We start from the raw sequence: 27905 nt of genomic DNA on the forward strand, positions 1-27905 counted from the left end.
CCTTCATTCTGTTCAGATCACCTCTCCTGTTTACCTTCCACCCCCTAAATTTCTGAATTCTAATTGGCTTACTACCCTCTCTTTTCTCCAACCCGGCAGCGGCAGCGTGTTAAGGGTTGGGGCCTTAGTCTCTCAGTAAGGGCGGTTCACCTTCTCAGCTAGATGGTGCAGCTTCTGTATAGTTTGTCTCCATGGGAGGATACACCGCTGGGATTGGGGAGGGGCCGCTGGGCCAGAGGAAAAGTCACTGGAACCTGATTATCCTTCCACCCATCCCACATGCTGGGTTTTGAACAAGCTTCGGGCTGGGGTGTGACAGACACTGCTTACCCTTTTTGCCACCTTCTGTGGTCCCCATAATGTTCCAAGTGATATCCTAGATAGAGAACTTCCCTGAGTCACATTTCTGGGATGAAACATTGCCCTCCATTGGCAAGTGTCGCCACCACAAAGGTGGTGGAAGGACAGTATGGTTCTAGGAGGAAGAGAAACCAGCAAAAGGAAGCACCCTTTTCTCTCTCTGCTCTGTTGCTGGAACTGCTTGTTTTCACACGACCCACCGTGGCAGTTACCCAGGGTGACCTGCTCACTCCCATTTTACAGTAGAGAAAACTCAAAACTGTTGCTCCAGGGTCACGTTTGGAACTGCGGCGGGGCCATTCTCGGCCCCCTTGCCTTCAGGTTTGGGGCCCTAGATCTAAGGCTATCCAGGAGAGCCAACTGGTTTACTACCATGGAGTCTTCTGGTATGCCCAGGCTGGAGCTGGAAGAGGGCCAGCCCCAGCCTCGTGGGTGGGTGGTACCAGATGATTTGACAACTTCAGGATACCGTCCAGGCCATAGTTGCACTCTATTACTGGGAAGTGTCAAGTGTGCTGGTAAAACCAGGAGCACCAGTCAATACCCAAGTTACAAAAAAAAAAAAAAATTCCCTCTTTGAGGTCCATGAAGCCCTTGCTCAGACGGGACTTACCAAGTTTAAGAGTTGTGTATACAAGGAGTGGAACTCCCTGACAGGGTAAAGTTGAACACGATTGAAGCTTTCTTCTGCCCTGTCCTATCCTGACAGAAACATTCTGAGGAGCTATAGGGGTAGAGGCTTGGCTGGGATAAGGGACACTCAGAGGGGCTTGGGGTGGGGGGCTACTGAAACTGGACAGGTGCACTACACACAGAAACACAAGACACAAAGACAGCCAGATCTGGAGGGGAGAGACTGAAATGGTCTGACAACTGGCACGCTGACAGCCGGAGTCTGACATGCCCCAGCAGAAAGGAACAGCATTGACCTTTGGGAAAGTGACAGGATGAGGGCAAAGTGCCTCTCCCCCCCCCCACACCTCCTGGTTGCTGCTTGAGTGGTGCTGGTGCTGAGGAGAGGTGAGAGATGCCAAGTGAGGTGGAGGTGGGTCTTCGTGGAGTGTGACTGGGGACTCCTGCAGACAGTGCCTCAGTTTCTCCCTTTGTTTCAAGGTCTCAAGCTCTGCAGGTAAAGTTTGGACTAGCTGCCCCGGAAGATCACCTGACTGTGACTTGAGGGGTGTGAGAGAGAGGGTGGGGAGAGAGCTTGAGGAGAGCGTGCTTGAGCCTGGGAGGAATTGGGCCATGCCCCAGGACTTGAGCCATCTCTGGCACAAAAGGAGTTAATGGCAGGGACCGCGCCCCCCCGTGTCCGGGCACGCGCAGCGCGCCCCCTCGGTGCGCGGGCACAGCAGCCAGGCTGCCGGAGAGCAGATCTCGGGGATTCGGGTGCGGAGCCCTTGGCCTGGAGGCGATATGGGTGGTCCGTGGCCCGGTTCAGTCGCTCGCAACAGCCCGGGGAACAGGTGAGGCCGCCTGCCCCGGTCTCTCATCCTCTAGCTGCCCATACCTTGCCCCGATCCTATCCCCCCCCAATCCTGGGGTGCTCCACTTCCCAGCCAGTGCTCCCCATCCATCTCAACCCCACGTTCTCCATCAGCACCCCTGACCCCCCAATCCTCCCCCGCTTTTCTCCTCCACCTCCTCCCTGAATCCCGCACCCTTATCATCCTCCCGCCCATGGTCCCTCTATTTCCACAGCCCGGCCCGCATGCTCATCAAAATACCCCTCCTGAAGGCCCCCAGCCCCATTCCTGTATAGTACATTGCCAGTCCCCCTCCCCCGCAGTGCAGCCCCATCCCTCTTCCATCATAGCATCTCACAGCCAGGCTCCCTCCCCCACTCTCTGCAGCCCCCCCCCAATGGAGGCCTTTATCCTATCCTCCCCCATTCCAATGCAGCTCCGTCCCCCAATACTATTCCGAACCCGCATAGCCCCCAATGCTGCAGTTCTTGACACCAGTCCATTCCTGCACAATGCCCTTCGCCCAATACTGCTCCAGCCCAGAAAGTACCCCCAGATGCCATTCTAATCCCCGGCATTGCCGCCTCCCCTTGTCTTCTCCCAAATTGCAAGTTGGACCAGGATGGAGATCTTGGCCTTGAAGACTCACAGTGGGTCCTAGGGTACAGAGGGCGTTTGGGGGTCGGTCGATTTGTCTAGGTGTTCACGGGGGGAGGGGCTGCAGGAAATTGACTCAAAGGAGAATGGCATTTGGTACTGAAGGGTTACTGGAGAGGGAGGCATCCTGAAAGGGTTAATGGAATTTGCGGGGAGGGGCGGCACCGAGGGGGTTAATGGTGTGTGTGGGGGGGGTTGCTGGCGGGGAAGCCGTGTGAATGAGCGGTCTGTGCCCCGGAGTTGCCATGGAGACGGTGAATGGGGGGATTGTGTGAACTCAGCTGCGGACTATCCCCCCCCAACACACACACACACACACACACACACACACACACACACACACCCACTCCCTCCTGCCCCACCTCCCTACTCCTACCCCTTCCTTCCCCGTCCCCTCCTCTCCTCCACCCGGGTGCATTCTGGGCAGCGTCTGGGATCTAACCACCCATACTTTGCTCCCCTTTTCCTCTGAGCCCCCACCCCTTTAGTCGCTTTGCCCGCCCTCCCTCCTCCTCCTCCTTCTTTTTCTCTTTCCCTCCCTCTCCCTCTCCCTCTCCCTCTTTCTCTCTCTCTCTCTCTCTCCCCCCCCCCCCCCCACACACACACACACACACGACACACACACACACATTCTCATTCCCCTCTCTCGGTGGCCGATTGCCGGGGCGTTCCCAATCTCCCTCCCCCCACCCCTTCAGCCAGTTCTTAAAGGAGCAGGCCTACAATCTTGGAAGGCGGGAGAAATAGGGGGAAACTAAATTGTGTGTGTGTGTGTCCATGCGGAAGTGTCTGTGTGTGCCTGTGTATATGTGTTGACTATACAACTGTTTTGTCAGAAGGCCTGTGTGCCTCGAGTGTGTTGCTGTTTCTGTTTCTGTCTCCACCTATGTGTCACCATTATGCTGCATGTGTCTCTGGATATTTACCTATGCGATGTGTGTGTGATTATGTTTCAGTAAGTCTCTGCGTGTGTCTCTGAATGTATCTCTCTGTGAGTCTCTGGCTCTGTGAAGCTCTCTGTCTCAGAATGTGGGACTATATGAGGCGATCTCTGTGGGTTTGGAATGTATGTCTCTGTGAGTGAACATCACGGTGTCTGTTGTCCCGGCTTGCTCTCTCTCACTCCCTCTTTCAGTGTTTGTGAGTTTATTTCTGTGAGTCTCTGAGTGTGTGTCCCCTGCACTCTGTTGTTTATTTTACACTGGCTGAGCATCAACAATGCCTAGGGTGCTAGGCAGAATGCTTTCTGCCTCAGTCTCTGGCACCCCATGTGAATTAGAGATAGCTGACAGAAAGGACCAAGGCTTAAGGATGTGGGAGCAGTGAGGGCTTTGAGAAACGTACAGGAGGGTCTGGGGACTCTGGTGAATGGCTGTCCTGCCCCCTGCCCTGCCAGAGGGAGACGGGGTCTCTCTGGGGCCCCCTTTGCCTATCTGCTGTGTTCCCTTCTTCTGCCTTAGTCCTGGAGTGAGGTTCACAATCCTACCGTCTCCTGACGTTGAGGTCCCTGTGTGGGGTCATGGGTCCTGGGGGCTGGGAGCCCAGTGTCCACGCAGCGTGCCCAGGAGCCTGAGCTCCATTTCCTGTTCTCCCATCGCCTACTACCACATGCTACTCTGGCTCCAGCTGACCCCGATGAGCTCCATTGGCTGAGGGGTTGAAGTCAGGGACTGGCAACTTGCAGTGGCAACAACTGTCAATCTGTCGACCCCCTTGGCTTTTCCAACCATGGCCTGGACACAGCGAATGGCTTTGACTGGCAGTGGAGATCGTCTGAGGGTCCCTGGAACCCCGGGCACGGGAAACCTCTCCTAACTGTAGGAGAATAGCCCAAGCGCAGCAGGGCCCCAAAGACCCACTCCATAGCCCTCCGCGACCATCTTGGATGACGCATACTTCCCTCTTTCCACAGGCCTGTCTGGCCCTGAGGGAGTCCCCTTTCTGAAGCTGTGGTGCTCGGAAGACCTGCTCTCTACGTTGCCGGGCACCTGTAGGTGTCCCTCGAGAGCTCAGTTTTGAGGTCCAAGTCAGTGTGGCCATGAAGGGGCTGCCTATTGGCTGATGCTGTGACCCCGGAGTCTGCCTTTCCTGCCAGTCCCCCGGCCCGGAACATGTGGCTGCGGCTTGGCCTGCCCTCGCTGTCCCTGAGCCCCAAGCCCACAGTTGGCCGGAGCCTGTGCCTCACCCTGTGGTTCCTGAGCTTGGTGCTGAGGGCCAGTACCCAGGCCCCAGCACCCACAGTCAATACTCACTTTGGGAAGCTAAGGGGTGCCCGGGTACCATTGCCCAGTGAGATCCTGGGGCCTGTGGACCAATACCTTGGGGTGCCCTACGCAGCCCCCCCCATCGGCGAGAAACGTTTCCTGCCCCCTGAACCACCCCCATCCTGGTCGGGCATCCGGAACGCCACACACTTTCCCCCAGTGTGCCCTCAGAACATCCACACAGCTGTGCCCGAAGTCATGCTTCCTGTCTGGTTCACGGCCAACCTGGATATCGTCGCTACTTACATTCAGGAGCCCAACGAAGACTGCCTCTACCTGAACGTCTATGTGCCCACGGAGGATGGTGAGTGCAGCCAGGCACTGTGCCCTCCTTGCCTCCCACCTGCCCCGCTGTGTTTGTGGCTGGCATGTGGTGGTGTGCCGTGCAGCATGCATCTGTCTGTCTGTGAAAATGCTTCTAACCATCACTCTGCTTGGCCTCCCCCTTCCTCCTCCCCGTTCTTTCCTCTCCCAGCATTGTCTGAGCTCCCATGTGTGAGTGACACTGTTACCAGGAGGGGCCTGGCCAGGCCTGAGAGCTCTGACAGGTCTAGGGCCAGGTGCTGGATGGGGGTTCCCTGGGGGAGTATGGGTCACTGCTGGCAGCTGCCCGCGGGAGGATGCTGGCACCACCGGGCCCCCCTGTCGCCATTCCACCTGCTCTGAGAGGTGGTAGGTGTGTGTGGCCAAGGGAGCTGGGTGTGTGTGGGGGGCAGGGGGCAAGCCTGGTGGGCAGTGCTTAGGTGCCTCCTCTTTCACTAGCTGATGCCTCCTCCCGCGGGGGTCACACTAAGGTAAGTGACAGAAGCAAGGAGATGGTGGGACAGGCTCTCTGCCACGTGCCGCCTGCAGAGCAGCTCTTGGGGCCTGGGGGGGGTGCGGGTGCATGCCCCTGGGCAGAGGCCTCCTGTTATTTTTTAGTTTTTTATTCATTTTACAGTAAAGCGGATTTCCAAGGAATGCGCCCGAAAGCCCAACAAGAAAATTTGTAGGAAAGGAGGTAGGTAGCGAGCCGGCGGGGAGGGAGAGAGAGAGAGAGGGAGGGCTGCCTGCCCACCTGCCCTTGCCCCCGAGGACCCAGCCTTCCTTCAAGTAGCCCAGGCTCAGGGGGCGGTCGGTGAGCAGGCATAAGCTCCATCTCGTCCGAGGGCCCCGGCTGCTCTTCAGGAAGGCTCTGGTGGCCTAAGGCAGGTTCAGAGCAGAAGCGGCAACCCCATTTCTTCCAACCTTCCCAGCCCCAAAGTCCACCCTAAAGCGTGTGCCAAAGACAGAGCCAGTGGTTCCCTGTGGGACACCTCAGGAGAAACTCTAAGCCGCCGAGATGGAGCCAGAGGCTCTGACCTTCTCCTGGTGAGGGAGCCACCAGCTCGTCCTTCCGTGCCCTTTCCCGGGTTGAAAGTCGAGAGTCAACTCTCCAGTGGTGGAGCTTAGACCAAACTGCAGCCAGGTGTAGCAACCCTGCCACCCCGCCCACCACCTCTGGCCAGGGCCTAGCTGAGTGACCCGGGCTAGCCTGGTGGCAGACCTTGCGGGTCTCCAGGAAGTGTGCACTCTGAAGGAGGCACGAGATCCCGAATTGCAAATTGACCCTCTTTCCGGGAGGAATTCGTCACCTTCCACCCATGTAATAATTCTTCCTGTTCAAATACCACTTTATGTTCTCTGCAAAGCACTTGCATACTTACCTCAGAAAATCCCCCCCACTTCTGTGGAAGCTTATGAGGCAGGAATTGGTATCCCAATTTTCCAGATGAGGAAACAGGCCCAGGGGAGTGACTTGCTGCTGCTCAAGGCCCCGTCGCTGGTCTGTGGCAGGGCCTGGACCAAAACCTGGGTCTCTTGACCCTCAGGGCCGTGTTCTTTCCACTGTAGCATGCGAGGCAACTCCCATCTGGTCATTCCCACCTCCCCTACTCTGAAACAAATGGTGAAATGTGGATGGGTTGAACCGAATTGGAAACAGTAAGACTAAGGAACAAGTGGAAAAGCACAGCCTGGTCCCTACAACCCTTTGGCAAGCCTGGAGTTTGTTTTCCTTTGAAATCATAGGGCGGGGTTCCCCCAAGTGGGGTCATCAGGATTCCTGGGGCTGAGTGCCCTCTACTAAGTAAGAATCACTGCGGGCAGAGCCCGGTGATCTGCCTGTTGCGCTTTTGATGCTCACTGAAGCTTTGAGTGAGGTCTGCTGCCCTGGGGATAAGCGTTACACCACCTCCCCACACCCAGCCCAGGACCTCACACTCAGAAGGCAATCAGTAAACATGTTTTTGCACGAATGAAGACGCATTGCGGTGCCGCAGAAAGAGTATGGGTCTGGGAGCCACAAGCCCGACCGAGTCCCAGCTCTGCTGCTAACTCACAGTGAAACCCTAGACAAGTCTTTTCCTTTGAGAACCTCTGTTTCTACATCTGAAGGTGGTAGGGGACTATTCTGGTCTTAACGTTCCATTAACGTATAAAAGATTTCAGGAAGAGGGTCTCTTAAACCTGCTCCTACTAGTTACTTGCTTACTCAGGTGCAGGGTGGCGGAGGGAGAGGCGATGACACTAACCATTTCCTGGGAGCAATGATCCCCCAGGGCACCAGTAAGAGCCTAGGGCAGTCCAGTCCAGTCCAGTCCTGAGAGTTTGGCTAGAGAGCCAACTGGACGCTCCAGTCAAGTTCAAACAAACACTTACCAATCGTGATTGTTGACTATGGGCAAGGCCACGTGCTAGGTGCTGTTGGGATGTGGAGGGATACGAGGTGGAGGAAAGATTTAGAAATAACTAAAGACCTGATTGCTACTCTGAGGAAACTCCTAGCCTAGCATTGAAACTCAGCTGGTTTAGCTAAGCCCCACAGGCCGAGCTGGGAAGCGGGTTCCAGACAGCGTGGGAGAGGGCATCTGGTCATTTAGCTGCTCAAATGAGTTCCCTATCCAGGGCCTGTTGGCCATTTGGAACAGACTTAAAAAGTCTGCCCCTCGGGGGAGACCCATCCCCAGGGGTGGTTAGGGTTGTGATGTGTGCAGGGCAGGCAGGGCTGGCCCGGTTGGGCTCCTGCAGCAGCACAGTGTTGGGCTGGGGGATGGTGGTCGTGCTGGCCCGGGGGTGGGGGACAGGCGTGGCAGCAAGGAGTTGCTCAGCGAGTGCTAAGCTGAGGGAGCAAAGGCATCTGTACGGAGGAGGCTGGGACAATGCAGCAACCCAGGGACCTTCCCAGAGGGGGGCAAACGGGACGCATCTTCTAAGTCGGGGTCCAGGGGAAGTGAAGGATTTCCTGGGGAAGATATGCCCTGTCCCCCAACCTCCACCCCCATCAAGTTGGAGGGAATTCGTGTTTAGGGATGGGTGATTCCTTGCCGTTTGGGGGTCTGTCTGCTGTGTGGGTGATGACACCCCAGGTCCCACAGGGTTTCTGAGGGCAGTACCGTCGTTGTTAGGTGTTAAGATGGTAGGTGCCCCGGGAGGTTCGGGAAGCCGGAGGCAGTTTCTGCCCCTCAGGCTGGGCTCTTGCCCTGGTTGAAAAGCCATTTTGTAATTGGAGGGCGGCTCCTGTTTTGATTAATAGCTGTACGGGAACCCAGACCAGCTGAGAAAGAGGGCTATTTGCTGCCTCCAGGCCGAGAGTATCTGATGTCTTAGACAAGAGGATAAGCCCTGGGGTGCCAGCAGAATGACCTCTGTTTCCACACACTGACTAGCACCCAGGCGGTGGGTCCTCTTTCTCAAAGCCGTTCTCAAGATGAACTTCTCATCTCCTTAGAATGAGAAGGAGAATTGGGGCCCGCTCACCCAGGTCCTAAACGTCTCTCTTCTCTCCTCTAGTCTCTTCTTTTCTTTCCTTCCCTCCCCTCCCCTCCACCACCGCCTCCCCCATGCTCCACCTCTTTCCTGACTTATTTTTTCCCTTCCCTTTCCCCCGTCCCAGAAAGGTGGCATTGTGCAGTGGAAAGACCATGGGCTTTGGAATCAAGCAGACCTGGGTTTGGATCTCATCTCTAGCACTTCCTAGCTGTGCAATCTTAAGCAAGTCACTTTGCCTCTCTGAACCTCAGTTTCCCCATCAGTGAAACAGGAATAAAGATAGTCCCTCCCTCATTGGGGTGTAAGGATCAAACAGTATGGCAGAAGTAGAGTGTCTGGCACATGGTAACCGTTCGGTACATGGTAGGAGCTGCTACCATTATTCCTATCTCTGTTTTTTTTCTCTCTCTCTCCCTCTCTCTCTTTCTCTCTCTCTCATGTCCCTTTCTCCTTTTCCCCTTCCTTCTCTCCCTCCCTCCCTCTCTGGCTCTCTTTCGATCTCAGAGCAATGCTTGCTGCTCTCAGGCCTGGTTCCTGTGGGCAGGAACCCCATTTGCCATTACCCAGAGCAGGCCCCAGTGAGGAAGACCGGAGGGAAAGCTTCATCTCCCATTTTCTCCTGTGGGAATCAGGGTCAGCTGAGGCCCAGCTTGAGCCTGCCCACTGGGCCCGAATAGCTCAAGGCTGGGGTCCCCGGCTCTGCCCTAACAGCTCATATCCGTATCTACACGTGCTGGCGATGCCGCCTCTCACCTTTGGTGCCTGCCCCTGCTCTCCAGCTCAGCCTGCCTGTGTACACACGTGCAGCCCCTTCCACCTGGGAGAAGTCCTTCCCCTGAGTGGGTCTCTGGCTCTGTGCCCTGGCCCACCTGCTGCTACCTCCTTCCTAACTGGGAAGGTGGTTGGTTGAGACAGGCTGCTGGGGACAGGGAGGCGCAGGGAGGCCAGCACAGCAGGGGCCTGCAACACTATCATCCTGATGAAGGTCTGGGCCTCAGCCCACCCATTCCCTCAGTTCTTGCCATCCCTCCTGCCTGTCCTGGGCCCAGGCCCAGAGCTGGCTTGCTGGGCCACACTGCAGTCATGCTGTTTTTGAATTCTCTCTCTGTTTTGTTCTCTGTTCTGTGCTGTTGTGTCTCCCCGTGTCTGGTCCCCAGGATCCGGCGCTAAGAAACAGGGCGAGGACTTAGCGGATAATGACGGGGATGAAGATGAAGGTATTTGGGGGCTGCAGGGCGCGGCGGCTGGTGCATGGCACAGAGCCCCTCCCCCTCTCGATGGGGAGAAGCCCCGTCTGTCTGTCTGTCCGTCCGTTGGTGTGTTTCTGTTCCTGTACAAGGCCGTGGGGCTGTTCATCCATCTTTGGCCTGGTCGGCCACTGGGAGTTCCAGGGTGATGGACACGGCTGGCGGGAGCAGGGGACCACGAGCAGAGCCATGGGGAGGGCATCCTCCTCGCCCCGGTCCCCACTGCCCAGAGACAGCTTCCTCCCCCATCTTCTGTGGTTCACGGGCACCTGCCCCTACTGAGCAGCAGGGAGAGTGGAGAGAAAGCAGGACTGAGGGGGGCGGGGGCGAGGAGAGGCACCTAAAACCTCCTTGGCCTTCGCCCAGAAAGAGAGAGATGGCCTCAGGGCCAGGGGCTGCATTAGGTTCAGGACAGGGCCACAAGGACTGGACCAAAGCACTGGGCTGAGGCCAGGACGCCACAGCCCAGTCAGTGGATGGCATAAGATCCTTGGGTGACGGTTGAACCAGTCTTCCTTCCTCCTCAGGAAAACAGGTTGTGTTTGCTCGGCAGCAGAGAGCATTCCCTTCTGCCTCCACGCCCCAGCCCTGGCCTGGGGGCCACACAGCTCAGGGGGGCCCACTGGTGGCTGGTAGGGCTGTGCCGGTGCGGCAGAGTGTGGTCCAGCTCACAGGCCGAGAGAGGCTTCAGGTCGAGGTGATCAGGCCGGGAGCCTTCTCGTGGCCGCCCAGCCCTGTCGCCGCACTGCTCGGGGCTTGGGAGCAGCCGCTTAAAGGTCTCTCGTTGAGTGGCCTCTGCGGAGGCTCCATCTTCATCTTAAAGCTGCCTGGGGGCAGGCTCTCTCATTCTTAGTTCTGCCCCCACCTCTTCCCCATCCCCAGTGTTTCCAGTTAAGTCTGCCTGATGCCCGGGGAGAATGGGGTAAACCAGCACATGGCTGAGAAACCATGTCAGTAAGGTTCTCCCCCCCCGACACACACACCCCCATCTCTGCCATTCACTCCCCTGTCCCCACATTCTCCCTTGTTCTCTTCTTGTGCCACCCCCTATTCCCGCCCCTCTTGTCTCTGTCTGCACTGGGGGGCCAGCTGCTGCCAATGGCCGTATTTCCATGTAACTGGTCTAGTCCTGGGGGTTTCAGGGCTCCCCAGCCCCTGCTCTCTAAAGCCATGTCAGGTCCCAGGACTCCTGGGTGCCCGGGGCAGGGACTCACTGATCCAGCTAAGGGACCTGCCCTTTCTCTTCCTCCCTCCCCCTGTCCCCCAGGGCCCAGCCACGGCCGCTGTAGACCTAGCTGTATCAGGAACGCCTGGCTGCCTTCTGCTGGGAGGCACTTGAAACCAGAGTCTTTAAAAACATCACCGACGTCCAACTTTCTCTGGCTGATGCTCAAGCTCCGGGCCGAACAGCCCCATGAGTCCTGCCCTCAGAGATGGCGGTGGTGTCCTGGCACCTGGGATAGCTTTGCTGCCCACACCCCCCCACCCAGGGCTGGCGGGGGTGGGGGAGGAAGGGCAGCCTACCCAGCCTGTGTCTCACCCCTTCTCCTTGCAGACATCCGGGACAGTGGCGCTAAGCCTGTCATGGTCTACATCCATGGAGGCTCTTACATGGAAGGGACAGGCAACATGATTGACGGCAGCGTCCTGGCCAGTTATGGCAACGTCATCGTCATCACCCTCAACTATCGGGTTGGAGTGCTAGGTATGGTTCCCTGCTGGGTGCCTAGAAGGAAGCCTGGGTTCTCAAGGAGGGAGGAAAGAAGGCTGAGGAGCTGAGAACAGGCCGCCTTGGTTCTCTAGCTGGTGCTAACGACCATGGCCACAATGTTGTTATCCCATAGCCCCTACCCAACTGCCCGGGGCTTCCCCACGGTGTCCCTAGGCCCGTTCCTGGAATGTTGAGATGCCACTGGAAATTCAATTCAAACTTCACACCTTCTCTTAGGTCTCCAGCCAGGTCTCTGGTTCCAGACTTTTGCCTGGCTGAGTTTTGTAGAGTCGATTCATTTTCTGGTGTCCTACCCTCATCCCTACCCACCCACCCCACATCCCTAAACACCCCACACATGCACAGATATTCCTTCTAGCCAATCACATATCCACACACCCACATACCCTCACATGTCCACCGTCCACGCTGCCCACATGCACCCGCATGCATCTATTTCTCTCTCATCCCCCCAAGCACACATACACACCCATACACATACAGACCCCTACATCTACATCTACAGACCCCCTCACATATATGCACATTCCCTCACCACTCCATACACTGCACACGTATAGTCTCCCCGATGCGCATATCCACATACCCAGATGCTTCTCTACACTCCACATCCATACCGCACATCTACACAGATTTCTGTCACCTTCCATGCATGCGTACACACACACACACACGTTCCCATGTATCTCTCCTTCCACATCGCTGTATCCACATCTGTGCCCATATACACCACATGTGCCCCCACGCTCACGCTTTCCTCTACCCCCATAACACACTTACACAAAGACCCACACCCTGCACGTCCACATCCGTGCACAAACCCCACATATATATACCTTAAATGTACACAAATATTCCTTCCACACATACACGGACAGATCCACGTCCCCCTAAACACCCCACTTCCACCTCTCCTCCAACAGCCACACACACACGTATGTCCCTCACCTTCCCTACACAAACACGAACCAGCGTTCCCCTCCCTACACATGCGGGAGCCATACCTGCACGTCCACACCTCCCTAGCCCACAGTACACAGATACTACGCACGTACCCCTCATCTCCCTGCTTCCACATCTACATACACATCCCATGCACTACGCTTACACATCTCCCCTTATATACACACCCACAGACCCCGATACACGTACCCATATACACATACACACACACACACACACACACACACACACACACACACAGTCTTCCTATACACATCTGGCATATATATGTCCAATACATACATATGTACATATTCCTACCCCACGAATATACACGCATCCATATCCCCACACCTGGCCATCCATATCCGTACACGCATACACACTCATGCACACCCCACACTTACATATCCCATATACATACACTGCACATTTCTTCTACTCTCTCCACACATACATCCCCATACACTCCCATCCATTACACCATCTCCCTCCCACACACACACTTACATATCCCATATACATACACTGCACATTTCTTCTACTCTCTCCACACATACATCCCCATACACTCCCATCCATTACACCATCTCCCTCCCACACACACACACTTACTTCCCAAATACCTCCTGATACACACCCATATCCCCTTCCCCACTCCTACTCTATCACCCACATGCTTATTTTGGTGATTTAGGCTGCCCCTCTACCCTGTGCCTTCCTTGGTAACTGTTAATGCCTAACTGTGGCCAAGGTCTTGAGGTAAACAAGTGCCTCAGAGAGAGCGACCAAGCACACAGGGCCTCGCTCCCTTTCGGATGCTCACCCAGGCCTCCGAGGGCACACGCGGCCCCATAGCCCTGGAGTGGCACAAAGAAGCCAACTTCCTGCCCGGAGGGCTGGTGTCCTGAGTCCCAGTGGGTGTCTGGGCTGTTTCTCAGGTCTGCAGGCCTGGGTGCTGAACAAGCAATTAGGCACGGCTTACTCCAGGGCTTGTTGGCTGACAGGACCCTATTTTAATTTGCTTTTGAGTATGTGGCTTTGCCAGTTGGCATCCCAGAGGCCCCAGAGCCGCGTTTCACTTCTGGGTGCATCTACCTACACGGAAAGGCAATCTTCTCTTGACTTCCCCTTAATACTATGTGGGATAGCAAGACACCTTTTGGGAGTTCAGACGAGAGAAATGATATTCCCTGAAAAAAGTGGAGCCTGCGTTCCCTTCAGCGGCATCTTGATGCTGGGTGTGACGTATGCAGGGCGTCTCCCTGGCCTCTCCACAGTCTAGTGGGCTTTGGGTTTCATGGTTCTGCCACTGCTCCTCTGTCTCTCTGAGTTGCCACAGACATCATGGCAAGGCTCTGTTCTGTAAGCTGTTCTGTCCTGTTGAGAAAGGGGATCTGAGTCTCTGACAGTAAAAATGGTACCATGAAGGTGCCTGCAAACCCACATACTTGGGCTGCATAGTTCCTGAAGAGTAATGCGTTTACAAACGTAATCACACACAGATACACAGGCACACGTGCGTGGTAGTTGAAGGCCAGAACTAACTGTGTTACTTTATTTTCTAAATGAGAGTGACAGAAAATATTCAACTCAGTTGCTTTTAAAAATCATCAACACAAAGCTCCAGTCTCTAAAGATCAATGGAAAGCACGGAGAATACTAAGAATATGCTTCAGTTCCAAATGATCGGACCAGGTAGGAATGAAAGAAAAGAGAGAGTGGAGCATCGGGGGAAAAGAGAGGAGAAAATAAGGAAGAGAAGGAAAGGACGGGAAAGAGAAAAGAGGATAAGAGTGACACACAGAAAGGAGGCAGAAAGGAGACAGAGGACTCAGGATTTGAAGTGTCAGTTGGGAGCTGTGGGCTGCACAGAAGGCTATTATTGCTGGCGAGCCCTCCCTATGATATCCTGGTTTGCTGATTACTTCACAACCCTTCAATTGCTCTAATCCTTAAGCTTGTATATCAGAAGTTCTTAACCTTTTGGGAAGTCTTGGACCCCTTTGAAATTCTGATGAAAGCTATGGACTCTTCCCCAAAAAAATGCATGTGCGCGCGCACACACACACACACACACACACACACACACACACACACACACTTATAGAAATTATTTCATGGATCCCACTGAAACTCATCCACGAAATTCAGGTTAAAAGAAAGACCCCACCACCACCACCTTATAACCTCCTCTCGTTTGGATAACCAGAACAGCACATCTCTGGGTAGGATTTTTATTCTTTGGGCTTAAATAGTTAATGATCAAACTAATATTACCCAAACCTCAGAAGGAGCCATAAACTGAGATTTGGCCAGAAGTTCCCCACCACTTCCTGTGTACCCTTTAGTGCCCGCTCTGGAACACAAATGTAATCAATAAGCCACTGATTGGCTTCTGGGTACATTCAAGATGTTTTTGTCTCTTGGCGCCAGATTTAGAACACGGGTTTGTCCCTGAATCTTGGGGATTTTGCTGTAGAGCTGAGGCTTTGTTGTTTTGTTTCCCAAAACATCCCAGAACAGGTGGCCAGTTTTGAACCTCAATTATATGCATTCATTCACCCTCCCCCCCATCAGCTTCTCTGAGCCCTGAGCCCAAACAGACGGTTTCCTCCAAGGTGCTTCTTTAGACATCTTGGTGATTCATGTATTTGGAGAATGTCACAGGCTATTCCATGGATCCCATCCAAGACAGAGGGGTAGCTATAATTGGAGAAGCCCCCACTGGGCTTGAGACCAACAAAAGAAAGGGACCCCAGCAGGGTACAGGATGTGGATATCCCTGGGGCTGAGGAAGTAGGGGCTTGCCGAGTTTTATTCTGGGTTTCAGAATTTAATCCTACATTCTTGCTCAGGTACCCTTCAGGCAAACTGAAAACCTGGTAAATGTCAAGCCCTGGGTGACACAGATACCTGGTTTTGATACAATGTGCCAGATTCCCCCGTCTTCTGTTGACAAGCAGCTTACCATGCACTGCAGTATAAACTTGGGCCCAGGGAGACTGGCTCAGATTTGCTCTAACAGTTTGTGGAGTTTGGTGTTTCAGCCCTCATTCTCACATGGTTTCTGTGGGTGACTGAGTTACTGGGGAGCTAGTAGCGAGTGACCGCTCTCCCAGACTGACAGGTTTTTGTGTGCTTGTGGTCGGCGACGTTTGCTGTATCATCTGCCTGAGCCTGTTGGATAGAGCACTTCAAGCAGGACGCTGGTAGTAGGATGGTTGGCATGACGTCATCCACAGGCTTTAGTGCCTCTTATCCTGAGGTTTGTGGGATCTGAGGGAGCAGAGAGTGATGGTCAAGTCCTCCACCCAGCCCTTTCAGACCTTTGCTTCTAACCCAGGAAGTTGGTACATGTTGGAGAAATCTACTGCATCCAAATGCAGGCTCTTCCTGCTGGTTAGGACAGACGTATTTGACACATTTCACTGAACGATACCTTGGCAAAGACTGAAGCCAAGTCTGCTATTGCGTAAATAAGAGAAAAGGAAGAGAGAAAACGGGGGAAGGAGAGAGGAGGAAGAGAGGACAGGCAGGCTAAGAGAAACACATAGTGATTTTTGCTGGAGGGTCGCAAGGCTTGGACAGCCGGGATGGATCTCGGTCAGCATACTTTTTTAAGACTTGCAGGAGCAACTCCAGCTTGTGAATGAGCCAGGCAAAGGAGAAGCTGGTTCTCTTGTCTAGAGGAACAAGAGCTCCTCCGTTCATCCTCATTCAGGCTTTCTCTAATTCCTTCTCATTTCTTCATCGGGAACCTGGGGCTAAAGAGGGCTTGTGACTAAGTCCTGGGAGGAATAACTAAGTACTTTACATACTTAATTGCACCAAAGGTAAATTAATAACACACTTGAAGAGGGTGAAATGAGCTCTTTTACAGAAACTAGAAACAAAAGGACTCAAGAAAGACAGTGATGGGGTCTTGTGCCTGCTTGAGTCTGTTTAAGTTCAGCTTCTGCCCGTGGACTACCAGGACCGTCAGAGAACTCTCCGTGAGCTGAGGGAGCCTCCTCAAACATGGCCTCCCACAAAGTTGATCCCAGGGGCTACAAATGAGCTTTTAACTGTGGGGTCAAAAAATACTCACCCAGGTATAGGTTTCCAATGTGTAGGAGCACCACAGCTACCCACTTGGAAAGAACCTTTCTAAAAGCCTAGGGCAGGAGAAGATAGAGCCTTCCAAGGAGCCTAAGGATCAGGGAAGAGAGAAAAAATGAAGCAGCAAGATCAGACTAAAATGGAAGCAGGGTGGGGGGGAATATAGGACATCTCTGTGGGATAGCCAGCAGGTGGGCGGGAAGGTAGTTGCCATGGCAACAAGTCTCCACAGCAGCAAATCCCAGCAGGTGGGTGGGAAGGTAGTCTCCATGGTGACATGTCTCCTCAGCAGCAAATCCCAGTGGGTGGGCAGGAAGACCTGTTTCTGTGGTAACCGCACTGCACTGACTTCCCCATTTCTCCACTAGACGAAAAAGATGGTCTAACCCAGTGGTTTTCCAACTTTAGCAGGCATCAGAATTACCTGGAGAGCTTGTTAAACACACGGATTGCTGGCCCCATCCCCAGAGTTTTCGATTCATTAGGTCTTGGAGGAGGGGGAAGTGAGGACCTGCCATGAGAATGAAGAGAAGGGGGCATCCGAGACCCTGGAAGGAAGTGGAAATGGACGACCTTGGACAGGAGGGGCAAGGAGGGCTTAGGAATTGTAGCCTCTTGGGATCTTCACTTCCTCCAGAGAGAGAAGGATGGGGAAAGAGAAGTAACTATAGATGTGTAACGTGCTGAGCATATTCGAGATGCTTATGTTCATTTTATCCTTGTTACAGCCCTTTGAAGTATTTTATCCCCATTTTACAGAAGAGGAAACTAGAGCCCAGAGATTCTCAATAACTTGCCTAAAGCTACATGGCCAGTAAGTGGTAGAGCCAGGACTCAAACCAAACTGACTCCAGGGTCCCTGCTCTTTCCACTCTATCTTGCCAGGTGCTAGGGTAATGTCCCGGCTGGTATATCAGGGCAGAGGATGCTGGGTCCTGGTCATTTGCAGTTCCTGCAGTTTAAGTCTCCCAGCTGGATGCATCCCTTTTGAATGGTTTGGAGACCTCGCCTTCCAAACTGGAGAATGGGTGGGAGGTAGGAAGCTGATCCTTCCTATAGTGATGGTGCTGGTCCTTGCAGAACGGAGCAATGGTTAATGCTAGCTGGGTGGAAAGAGCTGCGCTGCATGCTCATCCTCCGTCCTCATGCCCCCAACTGTCACCGTCATCCAAATCCTCCATCCCTCCACCTTCACTGTCCTCGTGCCCTTTGTTGAATCCAGGTTTCCTGAGCACTGGCGATCAGGCTGCCAAGGGCAACTATGGGCTCCTTGACCAAATCCAGGCCCTCCGCTGGGTGAGCGAGAATATCGCCTTCTTCGGTGGCGATCCCCGCCGTATCACCGTCTTTGGCTCGGGCATTGGCGCGTCCTGTGTCAGCCTCCTCACGCTGTCGCATCACTCTGAGGGTGAGTAGCTCTTGGAACGAAACAGGAACTAGACAAGTGCTGGCCGCCGACCCTGAGCCCCAGTCCCTCCAGGCTCCAGGGTGCCCAATTCCATGTCCCAGGAGCATCCAGGGGAGTCAGCAGCCCTCACCTGCCAGCTCGGTGTCCCTTTGGGGAGAAGTGGAAGGGAAATGTTTCTCAAGGGGAAGATGTAATTCTCCCACTGTGAGAGAGGGAAGGAGAGAATTCCATTTACATCTTGAGAAAGGAATGTTCTCCTGATGTGGGAGTCTTATTGAGGAGCGTGGGAGTAGAATGTCTCTCTGAAGGACAACGGCTCTTTTTGGGCGGGGGGAAATCTTTCCGTGTGGGAAGGACACATACACATGACTTCGGGTAGAGCTCTAGAGTGGAAATTAGTTTTTAGGTGTAAGAAACATTCTCTGCCTTTCTCGCTGAAGAACAAGTCTGTGCAAGACGGGAACTGCCCTTGACGGCGGGGTGGGGGGGGGGGCGGGGGGATGGGACCGAAGTGAGGATTACAAACCTGCGGGTGGCCTTTGTCTGAGGGATGGCGAGCTCTTATCAGACTCCAGACCAGACCTCTCCCGCCCCCCGGGCTGTACAACACCCTCTAAGGGAGACTTTCATTTTTAGCCCAAAGGGAAACCTCTCTCCTTGCTGTGGGTCCCCCTGCCAGTGACCCTTCCAAGGGGACCAAATAGGGCCTTTTTTTTTGCTCAGCAGGAAGTGTTCTCTTCACCTCTGGACTATAAGAGCCCTTTCTACCTCTGAGAGGCAAAGATGAGCTTCTCGCAAAGAAGAGATCTTCCCAAAATAAGTGTCCTTCTCCAAGATAAGGAAAGCCGTAAGAGAGGACACAGTTTTTTACTGAAATCAACCTTATGAGTTAGTGATATTCTAACAGGAAGACTTGCAGTCTCTCTTTGAAGAAGGCCTGTCTTTCTGAAGGACAAAAATCACCTTCTCTGACCTAGAAATTCTGTCTCTATCCCTCCAGGGACTCCGTGAGGGAAGACTAAGGTGGGATGTAGGGAATGTTGGATGTACATCCCTCCTTTAGAATATGTTTCTAGGTGACAGTACGGGAACAGGAATTCCTTTTTTTCCACCAAGGAGGGTGAAGTGACTAGTTATGAGGGTGCCTCTGTTTGGAAAGAGGAACGGTGCCTCCTCTGATTAGGGACTATTTCCCTGGGAGGAGAAGGCCTTTCTTGGTGTGCTGCTATTCTCTGTCTCATAGGGGGCCTGCATCCCTGGAGACCTGGCTGCTTTAAAGATTTATTCTCTTGGGACTTCCCTGGTGATCCAGAGGTTAAGACTTTGCCTTCCAGTGTAGGGGGTGCGGGTTCGATCCCTGGTCCAGGAGCTAAGATCCCACGTGCCTCGTGGCCAAAAAACCAAAACAGAAAACAGAAGCAATATTGTAACAAATTCAATAAAGACTTTTTTTAAAAATCTAAAAAAAAAAATTTATTCTCTCTGTTTTTCTGTAACTGATTAATGGAGAATAATCTTTCAAAAAGTGAGGCTCACTTAAGTACTCATCTATATTTCTCTCCCTCTCTTTTTCACCCATGCAAACTCCCTTTCTCTCTCTCTCTCTCTCTTTTTTTTTTTTTTTTTGGCCGCACCATGCGGCATGCAGGATCTTAGTTCCCTGACCAGGGATCGAACCCGTGGCCCCTGCATTGGGAGCATGGAGTCTTAACCACTGGACCACCAGGGAAGTCCCGTAAACTCCCTTTCTCTTAGAGGAACAGAACTGTGCACCTGAGGGCCAGGTTCTCCCTTACTTGGAAATGTTGGGGCCAGAGAGAGAATGATACCTTTTTTCCCTAGGGGGGAAGAATCATCTACTTTTTGAGTTTGGGGGACTGGTTCCCTCTCACCTAGGGGGAAATCTGGATCTGAGGCAGCAGTAGCTTCAGGAAAAGGAAAGTGTCTGTGGAGGTTACAGCCTGGGAGGGCATGTTCCCTGGAGACTTTCAGACCATAGGGCCTTTGCCCTCGGGAATCTTTCCCTAAACTCCCAGAATGTGAGGCTCTCTCCTGCCTGCATTTCTCATCTCTCATGAAAAAGACCCCTTTGTGGTGGAAGCGCCAGCTCCCTGGTGGTGTGCTGGCACAGAGCTGGGCCCAGCTGGGCAGGAAGCAAGAGGGGAAGACAAGGAGAGATAAAGAGAGGGAGCATAAGGAAGCTGATGTCTGGGACCCAAGGGGTTAATTCTTCCGGGCGTTTCCTTAACCCCCAAGTTACCAACCATCACCCAGAATAAGGAAGCAAGAAGCAGGCAGGGGACCAGTCAGGAAAGGAGCCCAACAACCCCTCCTCTGGTCCTAACCCATCATTCCAGCCGAAAGGGTTACTCATCCTTTGCAGTCCATTCAACCCAGAGGGCAGCCTCAGTAACAAGGAATGAGGTGTTCGATCTGTCCTTCAGGGACAAGCAAGGGAGGCTTAGGCTGTGAGAGACACGACAGATCTGACCTGGTGCTGCTTATTTTCTATAGGGCTTTTCCAGAGGGCCATCATCCAAAGTGGTTCTGCTCTGTCCAGCTGGGCTGTGAACTACCAACCGGTGAAGTACACCAGCCTGCTGGCAGACAAGGTAGGCTGTAACGTGCTAGACACCGTCGACATGGTGGACTGTCTTCGGCAAAAGAGTGCCAAGGAGCTGGTAGAGCAGGACATCCAGCCTGCCCGCTACCATGTGGCCTTTGGCCCCGTGATTGACGGTGATGTCATTCCTGATGACCCGGAGATTCTCATGGAACAGGGCGAGTTCCTCAACTATGACATCATGCTAGGTGTCAACCAGGGTGAGGGGCTCAAGTTTGTGGAAGGGGTGGTGGACCCTGAGGATGGTGTCTCTGGCACTGACTTTGACTACTCAGTCTCCAACTTTGTGGACAATCTGTACGGCTATCCTGAGGGTAAGGACACCCTGCGGGAGACCATCAAGTTCATGTACACAGACTGGGCAGACCGTGACAATCCTGAGACCCGCCGTAAAACACTGGTGGCGCTCTTCACTGACCACCAGTGGGTGGAGCCCTCAGTGGTGACAGCTGATCTGCACGCCCGCTATGGCTCGCCTACCTACTTCTACGCCTTCTACCATCACTGCCAGAGCCTCATGAAGCCTGCTTGGTCAGACGCAGCTCATGGGGATGAAGTACCCTACGTTTTCGGTGTCCCTATGGTAGGCCCCACTGACCTTTTCCCCTGCAACTTCTCCAAGAATGACGTTATGCTCAGTGCTGTCGTCATGACCTACTGGACCAACTTTGCCAAGACTGGGTAAGGAGAAATTGGGGGTTCTTCTTTGGGGCCCCAGCATGCCCTCCCCTCTGCTCCTCTATCCAAACCTCTTCCATCATCTCCCTTCCTAAGACAGTCCCCAAATCTTGATTGGTAACCCCTTCATCCCTCTTCCTACGTCCCCCTTTCTAGTCTCTCATGCCATTTCCTTCCCTTAAAAATTTTGTTGAGGCTCAGAACTCAGTTAGCATTAGGACTGAGCAGGAGTGAGAGTTACTGGCAGAGCTATGGGATTCAAGTTTAGATGGTCGGAGGCCATGTGAAGTGGGAATAAAGTACATTCAGAAAGAGCTTTTAAAGGGCTCTCGGAAAAATTGGGCAGCTGAAAAGATTGATGGGTGCTCTGTAGCTTGTGAGAAGAAGAAGCGTCCTATAGGTTGATCTCACAGGATGGGCGCAGGGAAGGATGAGATGCTTTCCATGATGCCATGGGCAATAGGAGTTCAAGGCCTGGGGACAAAGAGGGGTATGGACAGAGGGAAGGACCCTGAAAAAGATGGAAATGGTGGGACATTTTGGACTGGGAAAGGGGTTTAGGGCTGGGTGTGAGAGGAAGAATCCTGGACCCTTTCCTCGTCTAGGTAGAGTGGTGACCCCAGATTTCCATGTGGTATTTCAGGGATCCCAACAAGCCGGTCCCCCAGGACACCAAGTTCATTCACACCAAGGCCAACCGCTTTGAGGAAGTGGCCTGGTCCAAATACAATCCCCGAGACCAGCTCTACCTTCACATCGGCCTGAAGCCAAGGGTCCGCGATCATTACCGTGCCACTAAGGTGGCCTTTTGGAAACACCTGGTGCCCCACCTATACAACCTGCATGACATGTTCCACTACACGTCCACAACCACCAAAGTGCCGCCCCCGGATACCACCCACAGTTCCCACATCACCCGCAGGCCCAATGGCAAGACCTGGAGCACCAAGCGGCCAGCCATCTCCCCCGCCTACAGCAACGAGAACGCCCAAGGGTCCTGGAACGGGGACCAGGATGCAGGGCCGCTCCTGGTGGAGAACCCTCGTGACTACTCCACTGAATTAAGCGTCACCATCGCCGTGGGGGCCTCCCTCCTCTTCCTTAATGTCCTGGCCTTCGCCGCCCTCTACTATCGGAAGGACAAGCGGCGTCAGGAGCCCCTGCGGCAGCCCAGCCCTCAGAGGGGAGCCGGGGCTCCTGAATTGGGAGCTGCTCCCGAGGAGGAGCTGGCAGCACTGCAGCTGGGCCCCACCCACCACGAGTGTGAGGCGGGTCCCCCCCATGACACCCTGCGCCTCACTGCACTGCCCGACTACACGCTGACCCTGCGGCGCTCCCCTGATGACATCCCACTCATGACCCCCAACACTATCACTATGATCCCCAACTCCCTGGTGGGGCTGCAGACATTGCACCCCTATAACACCTTTGCCGCAGGGTTCAACAGTACCGGGCTGCCCCACTCACACTCCACCACCCGGGTATAGCTGCAGCCCAGAGCACAACATATATCCTGGCTCTGTCCCTCCTGGATCCACGAACACACACACACACACACACACACACACACACACACACACACACACACATATATGTATACGCACGCACCCACACCTGACAGCAGACCCACCTGCACAAACATAGACAGATGTGGGCATGCACCCGCATGTGCAACAACACAAATAAGGAAGTAAACCTGAACAAACCCTTCAAATGGGGACACAAACGAGTCCTTGGGAAACTGAGGACCCGTGGAACAGCAGCTGAAGCCGGCTCCCCGAGCCTGACCACAGACACTACTGGGGAGCCTGAAGCACCAGCTGGACACCCCCTTGGTGCTCGCCTTCCACCTCTCTTGGAACTGCACCACCGACCAACTCCAGACTTGGGAGCTTTAAAGAGCAGAGTAGCTCTTTCTCCCCCAGACTTGGTCTTTTTTCTGGGTCTTGTTTTTGTTGATTTTTAAAAAAAATTTTGGAACAAATGCTTCTCCAACCGGTGGGTGCAAAGAAGCTCCGGAAGGGAGGGCTCCAGGCCAAGGTCTCTCTGGCTCTGGAACTCCCAGTGCTCACACAATCCGACCAAGGAACATGGCCCCCACGAAAGAAACAGGTTCGAGCAAAACCATGGGGAGAAGGAGGAAGGGGCTCTCACTGGATGGGGTTGGAGGGCCTTAGGGGGCAACTTGCCAGCCACCTCTGTATCTCTGCGGAGGGCTGCAGAGACCACAGGGTGACCTGCGTCCCCCAGAGGCCAGGAACATCGGCCTAGCTAGACCAGGCAGGGGACTGCAGATTTGGTGAAGGAGGTTTTGTGGAGGCCATGTGATTATCAGTGCCCCGGGTACAATCTGGGTTCTGCCTCTGCCCTTGGGGTAATGCTATCAGAAACTCCCCCCATTTTCTTTACAGAGTCTCTTTTGTGTCTGTCATTTCTCTTTCAAAAAGGTGGTGTTTTTTGTTGCTGTTGGCTTTTTTTTTTTTTTTTTAAAGAAAAGTTCTTAAAACACTAACGGAAACCCACGGAGTTTGTCCTTTGTAAAAATTTTAATCACAGTGTCTTGATATAAAAATAAAAAATCCAGTTAGCACTCCCAACCTGCCTCCCTTGCACAGGCCTTGCCCAACAGACCTCCCGGCAGGGCGCCTCCCTCTGCATCCTGTGCCTTTAAGCTGATACAAGTCTGGGCAGCACACTACCGGCCCCCTGCACGAAGGCCTCTCCAATCTTAATCAAGTTGCAGTCCCCACCCCCCCCACCCCCCCAACGCTCTGGGTTCCTGCAGCTGAAGCCTTCTCTCAGCACCTCGGGCCTCCTAATGAAACGTCAAAAAAAACACTTCCTTCTTCACTGCACCACTCTGCTGCCGCCGCCACCACCCGCCGCTGCCTCTGCCACTGCCACCATTGCCACCACCCCGCCCTCGTCCTGGACTGGGGGCTGGGAGGAGGTCTGCCCTCTAACGTGCTGAAATTCTTTTTCGTGTCTGAATCCAGTGCAGCATCAGATATGCGGACTCCCTGGCCTTGGGTGACTGACAGAGCAGGGGGCCCTCTCCCCCAGAGATACTGGTTTCCTGGTCTGTGAATTAGAATTGGAGGAGTCATTGGGGCTCTGGGAGCATTCCTCTCCAGGATCATGATCAGTGGCTCCCTGTCAACCCTGGGGGACAGATTCAATGGGCTCCGCAGAGTTAGCCTTATGGTATCGTATTATTCTCAGTGACTTGAAGGACTGAACCAGGAGTCTGCTCATCAAGTGTGACAGTTGGGCGGGGTTGCTGACACCTCAGAAACCAGGAATAGAATTCTTCAAAGTGACCCTGACAAAATGAGGGAGATGAACCAATACAACAGGATGATGTTCAGAGGGGACGAACACAAGGTAGTACAAAGACCAAAATCGAGGACTAATATACTAATATGGTACGTGGGGACGAGAGAGATGGGCAGTGATTGACTTGACCCAGGTTAGTTAAGAAAGAAAAAAAGAACTGGGGGGGAGGCTGGCAGGGTGGGTCACGAGTTGAATGAGTCTGAGTCCGTGGTGTAGAACTGGTTTTCTCTTCCCCCCATGCTCCCTCCCACCCTCTTCTTTCTCTTCCTCCCTCCCTCCCTCCCTTCCTTCCTTCTTTCCAAACCTAACTCAATTACTAGCATATAATAACAAAAATTTAGTATGGAGTCACTGGGAAGTAATCAGAGTCCGAATTTTTAGAATTGGAAGTAACCTCAGAGTCATGTAGTCCAACCCACTTATTTTATAATTGGGTAAATGGGCTCAGAAAAGCACAATGTCACAGTGTTAGAAACAGATCTAGAATGCAGTCCAGTAACATATGACCTTTCTCATGGTCCTCAACTTTCTCCACTCTACCCAGTATTGGTTAGGACTTTGAAAACAGTCGTGGGTCTGCCCTTGGTCAACACATTTTCAGCACATGTGGAAAAGCTGCAGAGGTTCTGGAGAAGAGCAAAAACAATGTGCCAAAGGACTAGGGTTTGTTTTTTGTTTTTTTTTTTAATTTAGAAAGGAAGAAGCTGATGAAGTAACATTCAATCATTGTAGAGCACCTACTATATGACAAGTGTGCTATACCATCTTCAAAAATGTAACTCCTAAATCAGGACAGAGCTGGTGATCTGTTCTCCGTTTCTTCTGAGACTGACAGAGGGGAAAATATTGTTAGACACAAGGCAAAACTTTGCTGTAGATAGGAGCTGATCATGGCACGTAGTATGTCCTTAATAATAGTTGCCAAATTGAGTGAATGACTAAGGAAAGCAATGGTGCTCACCTTCCTGAAGGCAGAGAGGGCTGGGTTACGTGACCATTTTAGATCAATTCAGAGTCTTTGTTGTCATGATCCTTTCATTGCTCCATGTCAGATATTACCAAATTGGGCCTCCTCTTCTGGGGTGTGTGTGTGTACCTCCAAATTAGGAGGCTTTCTAGTTGGGAAGATTTAGACATTGCTTCTCCTCTAAGAACTCAAGGTGCCATAGCAAACCCAGCTCCAATCCTATTTGGGACCCATCAGTGAGAGATTATAGTTGGTCTTCACACCTTCAAAAGGTCTGAGTGACCTCCAAGGCAGGCAGGGTTTCAGTCTAATTGACAGTCAGTGCTGTCCCAGGGTGCCTTGAGTGTTCTTGGCCCCCTTGTTGACTGCCAGCCCTGAGCCCAGCTAAAAAAGCCCAGGTTCTTGTTTAAAGGGCCAAGGGTATAGTTAGATTTGATTTCACACAGCAAAAATCATTAGTGCCTAGACCAGGTCCAGCCTGCATCCCTAGATTTATCTAGTTTCTATATTAGTCCTTTGAGGAGCTGGACACAGCTATCTTGGGATCTGAACTTGTGGTGTGTGTGAAGGGCCAGAGGTTGGTCACTGCGGAAAATCTCTGTGGGAAGTGAGGATGGTTATCAGGACTGTAGGCCAGGCCCTGTGCTGGTTTATATACCATGAGGGATAAAACATACCCCCTTTGGTGTGCATACTGTCAGGAAGACAAAACTGAACTATGATCAAATGAGTGACATGCATAATCTCTGTGACTCTAATTGTATGATAAAGGTTAAAGGAGCTACAGAAATTGCAAGAGAGGCTATGATGAGATCTGGGTGGGTGGGTGGAATAGTGGGCATTCCAACTTGGGAGAAAGTCCTGAGCCAGAGCATGGAGATAAGGTCTAGATGTGCTCGAAGAGCAGTGAGGGAACCGACTTGACCGAAGTAGAGTGTTCAAGTTAAATGGTGGGAAATCAGATTGGAAAGGCAGGCTGTGGAAGGTCTTCATAACAGCTGAGGAGTTTGGGTGTTACCAGGTGAGTGATGGGGCACCCTTTTTCATTTGCTAATGGTTTTACAGAGAGGAATCAAAACCTCCACGGCAACCCTTGTGTTCCTTCTCTTCTGCAAAGAGAAGGATTTTCAGAGTCAAAGGGGCAAAGTGAGCCCCAGAGAGAGGCTCCTCAAGGCAGTCTAGTCCCAGAGAGCCTTTAGCTGCTCTGAGCAACTCCATCTCATAGTTTAGGTCAATAACAGCCCAGGGCATTATGATGACCTGCAGCTCAAGTTGCAGGACAACTGGTGATGTCTTTGAAAACCCCATGGAGGGTGAAAGGGATGCACACTGCCGTGTCACTGAGATCAACGAGTTAAATATTGATTGAAGGCAGGATTCAAGAACAAATGATTAAAAGGAGGATTGGTGAGCACTTACAAAAGGAAGAGAAGATCACTCAGCCCCTGCATGGATTCAGGAAAAACAAATCATTCCCCACTCAAGCTCATTTCCTTTGATAGGGTGACTCGATGGGCAGATGAGGAGAATGCTCTTGGGACAATATAAAGAAATGTGGGGATTCTAAGCGATTCTTAACCAGTTGAACGACCACACACAAAAGCGTTCTTTCTGTTTTAATGTCACTAGATCAAATTTGAAAATTGCGCATAGCTGGGAGAGAGAGCCAAAATGTGAGATGACAGAATAAGAATTCGTAGCGATGTCAAGAGGCTGGTATGATATATACCAGTCATGAGGCTGGACTCGCTATAGCAAAATCAAAGTTTACAGGGACAAATATGAAGTCACCGATTTGAATTCCAAAATGTAACAGTACAACCGTAGGAAGTGAGAGATGTGGCTTAGAGGGTTTTAGAATAAATGAAAACTCATCATGATCCATGAGTCAAAAGCACGGTTTGGTTGTTACAAAAAGTATTGTGACCTTGGGTTGTATTAAGAAGAGTATAACGTCCAGAATAAAGGAGGTGATCATCTTGTGCTACTCTGCACTGGTCAGACCACACCTGAGGTCCTCCGTTCAATGCAGGCATCACACTTCAAAGGACATGTCAACAAAAGTACAGCCAGAGAAAGAGTGGTGAGAATAGTGAGGGGACTAGCAAATCCCCAGAGAAATTTGTCTACTGTCAGCAAATCATTACTGGGCTCATGGTGAAGAGGAAGCTGTAGATTTATTCTGTGTATGACTCCAAGGGCTCTGAGATCTAATGGGTGGAAGTTACAGGAAAGCAGATTTTGGTTCAACAGAAGGAAGAGGCTTTTTTTCTTTCTTTTTTATAATGAAAAAAATGATAATAAAAGTTTTGGCTCATGATTCCAGCCTCTTGAA

The 27905-nt window shown here is 52.7% G+C and overlaps 2 protein-coding genes across 5 annotated transcripts in view; both read left to right on the forward strand.

Moving 5' to 3' along the window:
• The first annotated feature begins 6 nt into the window (after window positions 1–6).
• On the forward strand, window positions 7–27890 carry NLGN3 (neuroligin 3). Of its 4 annotated transcripts, XM_082445984.1 has the most exons (8): window positions 7–1826; window positions 4396–5051; window positions 5688–5747; window positions 9694–9753; window positions 11339–11488; window positions 17781–17966; window positions 20481–21270; window positions 21911–27890. In XM_082445984.1, exons 2-8 carry the CDS (start codon window positions 4595–4597, stop codon window positions 22752–22754), a joined length of 2547 nt encoding a protein of 848 aa, XP_082302110.1. In that variant the 5' UTR covers window positions 7–1826; window positions 4396–4594; the 3' UTR covers window positions 22755–27890. The 4 variants fall into 4 exon arrangements, with proteins under 4 accessions (XP_082302110.1, XP_082302111.1, XP_082302112.1 ...); XM_082445985.1 differs by lacking the exon at window positions 5688–5747; XM_082445986.1 differs by lacking the exons at window positions 5688–5747; window positions 9694–9753.
• Window positions 21157–27905, forward strand: part of GJB1 (gap junction protein beta 1) — a 43913-nt gene continuing 37164 nt past the window's right edge. The window contains exon 1 of the mRNA XM_082446059.1: window positions 21157–21270. The gene's annotated coding sequence lies outside the window, so the exon portion shown is untranslated. The remainder of the gene's footprint in view (window positions 21271–27905) is intronic.

Source organism: Balaenoptera physalus (genome assembly GCF_965194825.1).
Source record: "Balaenoptera physalus genome assembly, chromosome: X".
NCBI classification, from domain to species: Eukaryota; Metazoa; Chordata; class Mammalia; order Artiodactyla; family Balaenopteridae; genus Balaenoptera; species Balaenoptera physalus.

Coding starts and splice junctions, on each gene's coding strand:
- NLGN3 (XM_082445984.1), top strand. CDS start 4,595: ATGTGGCTGCGGCTTGGCCTGCCCTCGCTGTCCCTGAGCCCCAAGCCC. Junction 17,967..20,480: donor GCTGTCGCATCACTCTGAGG/GTGAGTAGCTCT, acceptor TATTTTCTATAG/GGCTTTTCCAGAGGGCCATC. Junction 21,271..21,910: donor ACCAACTTTGCCAAGACTGG/GTAAGGAGAAAT, acceptor GTGGTATTTCAG/GGATCCCAACAAGCCGGTCC.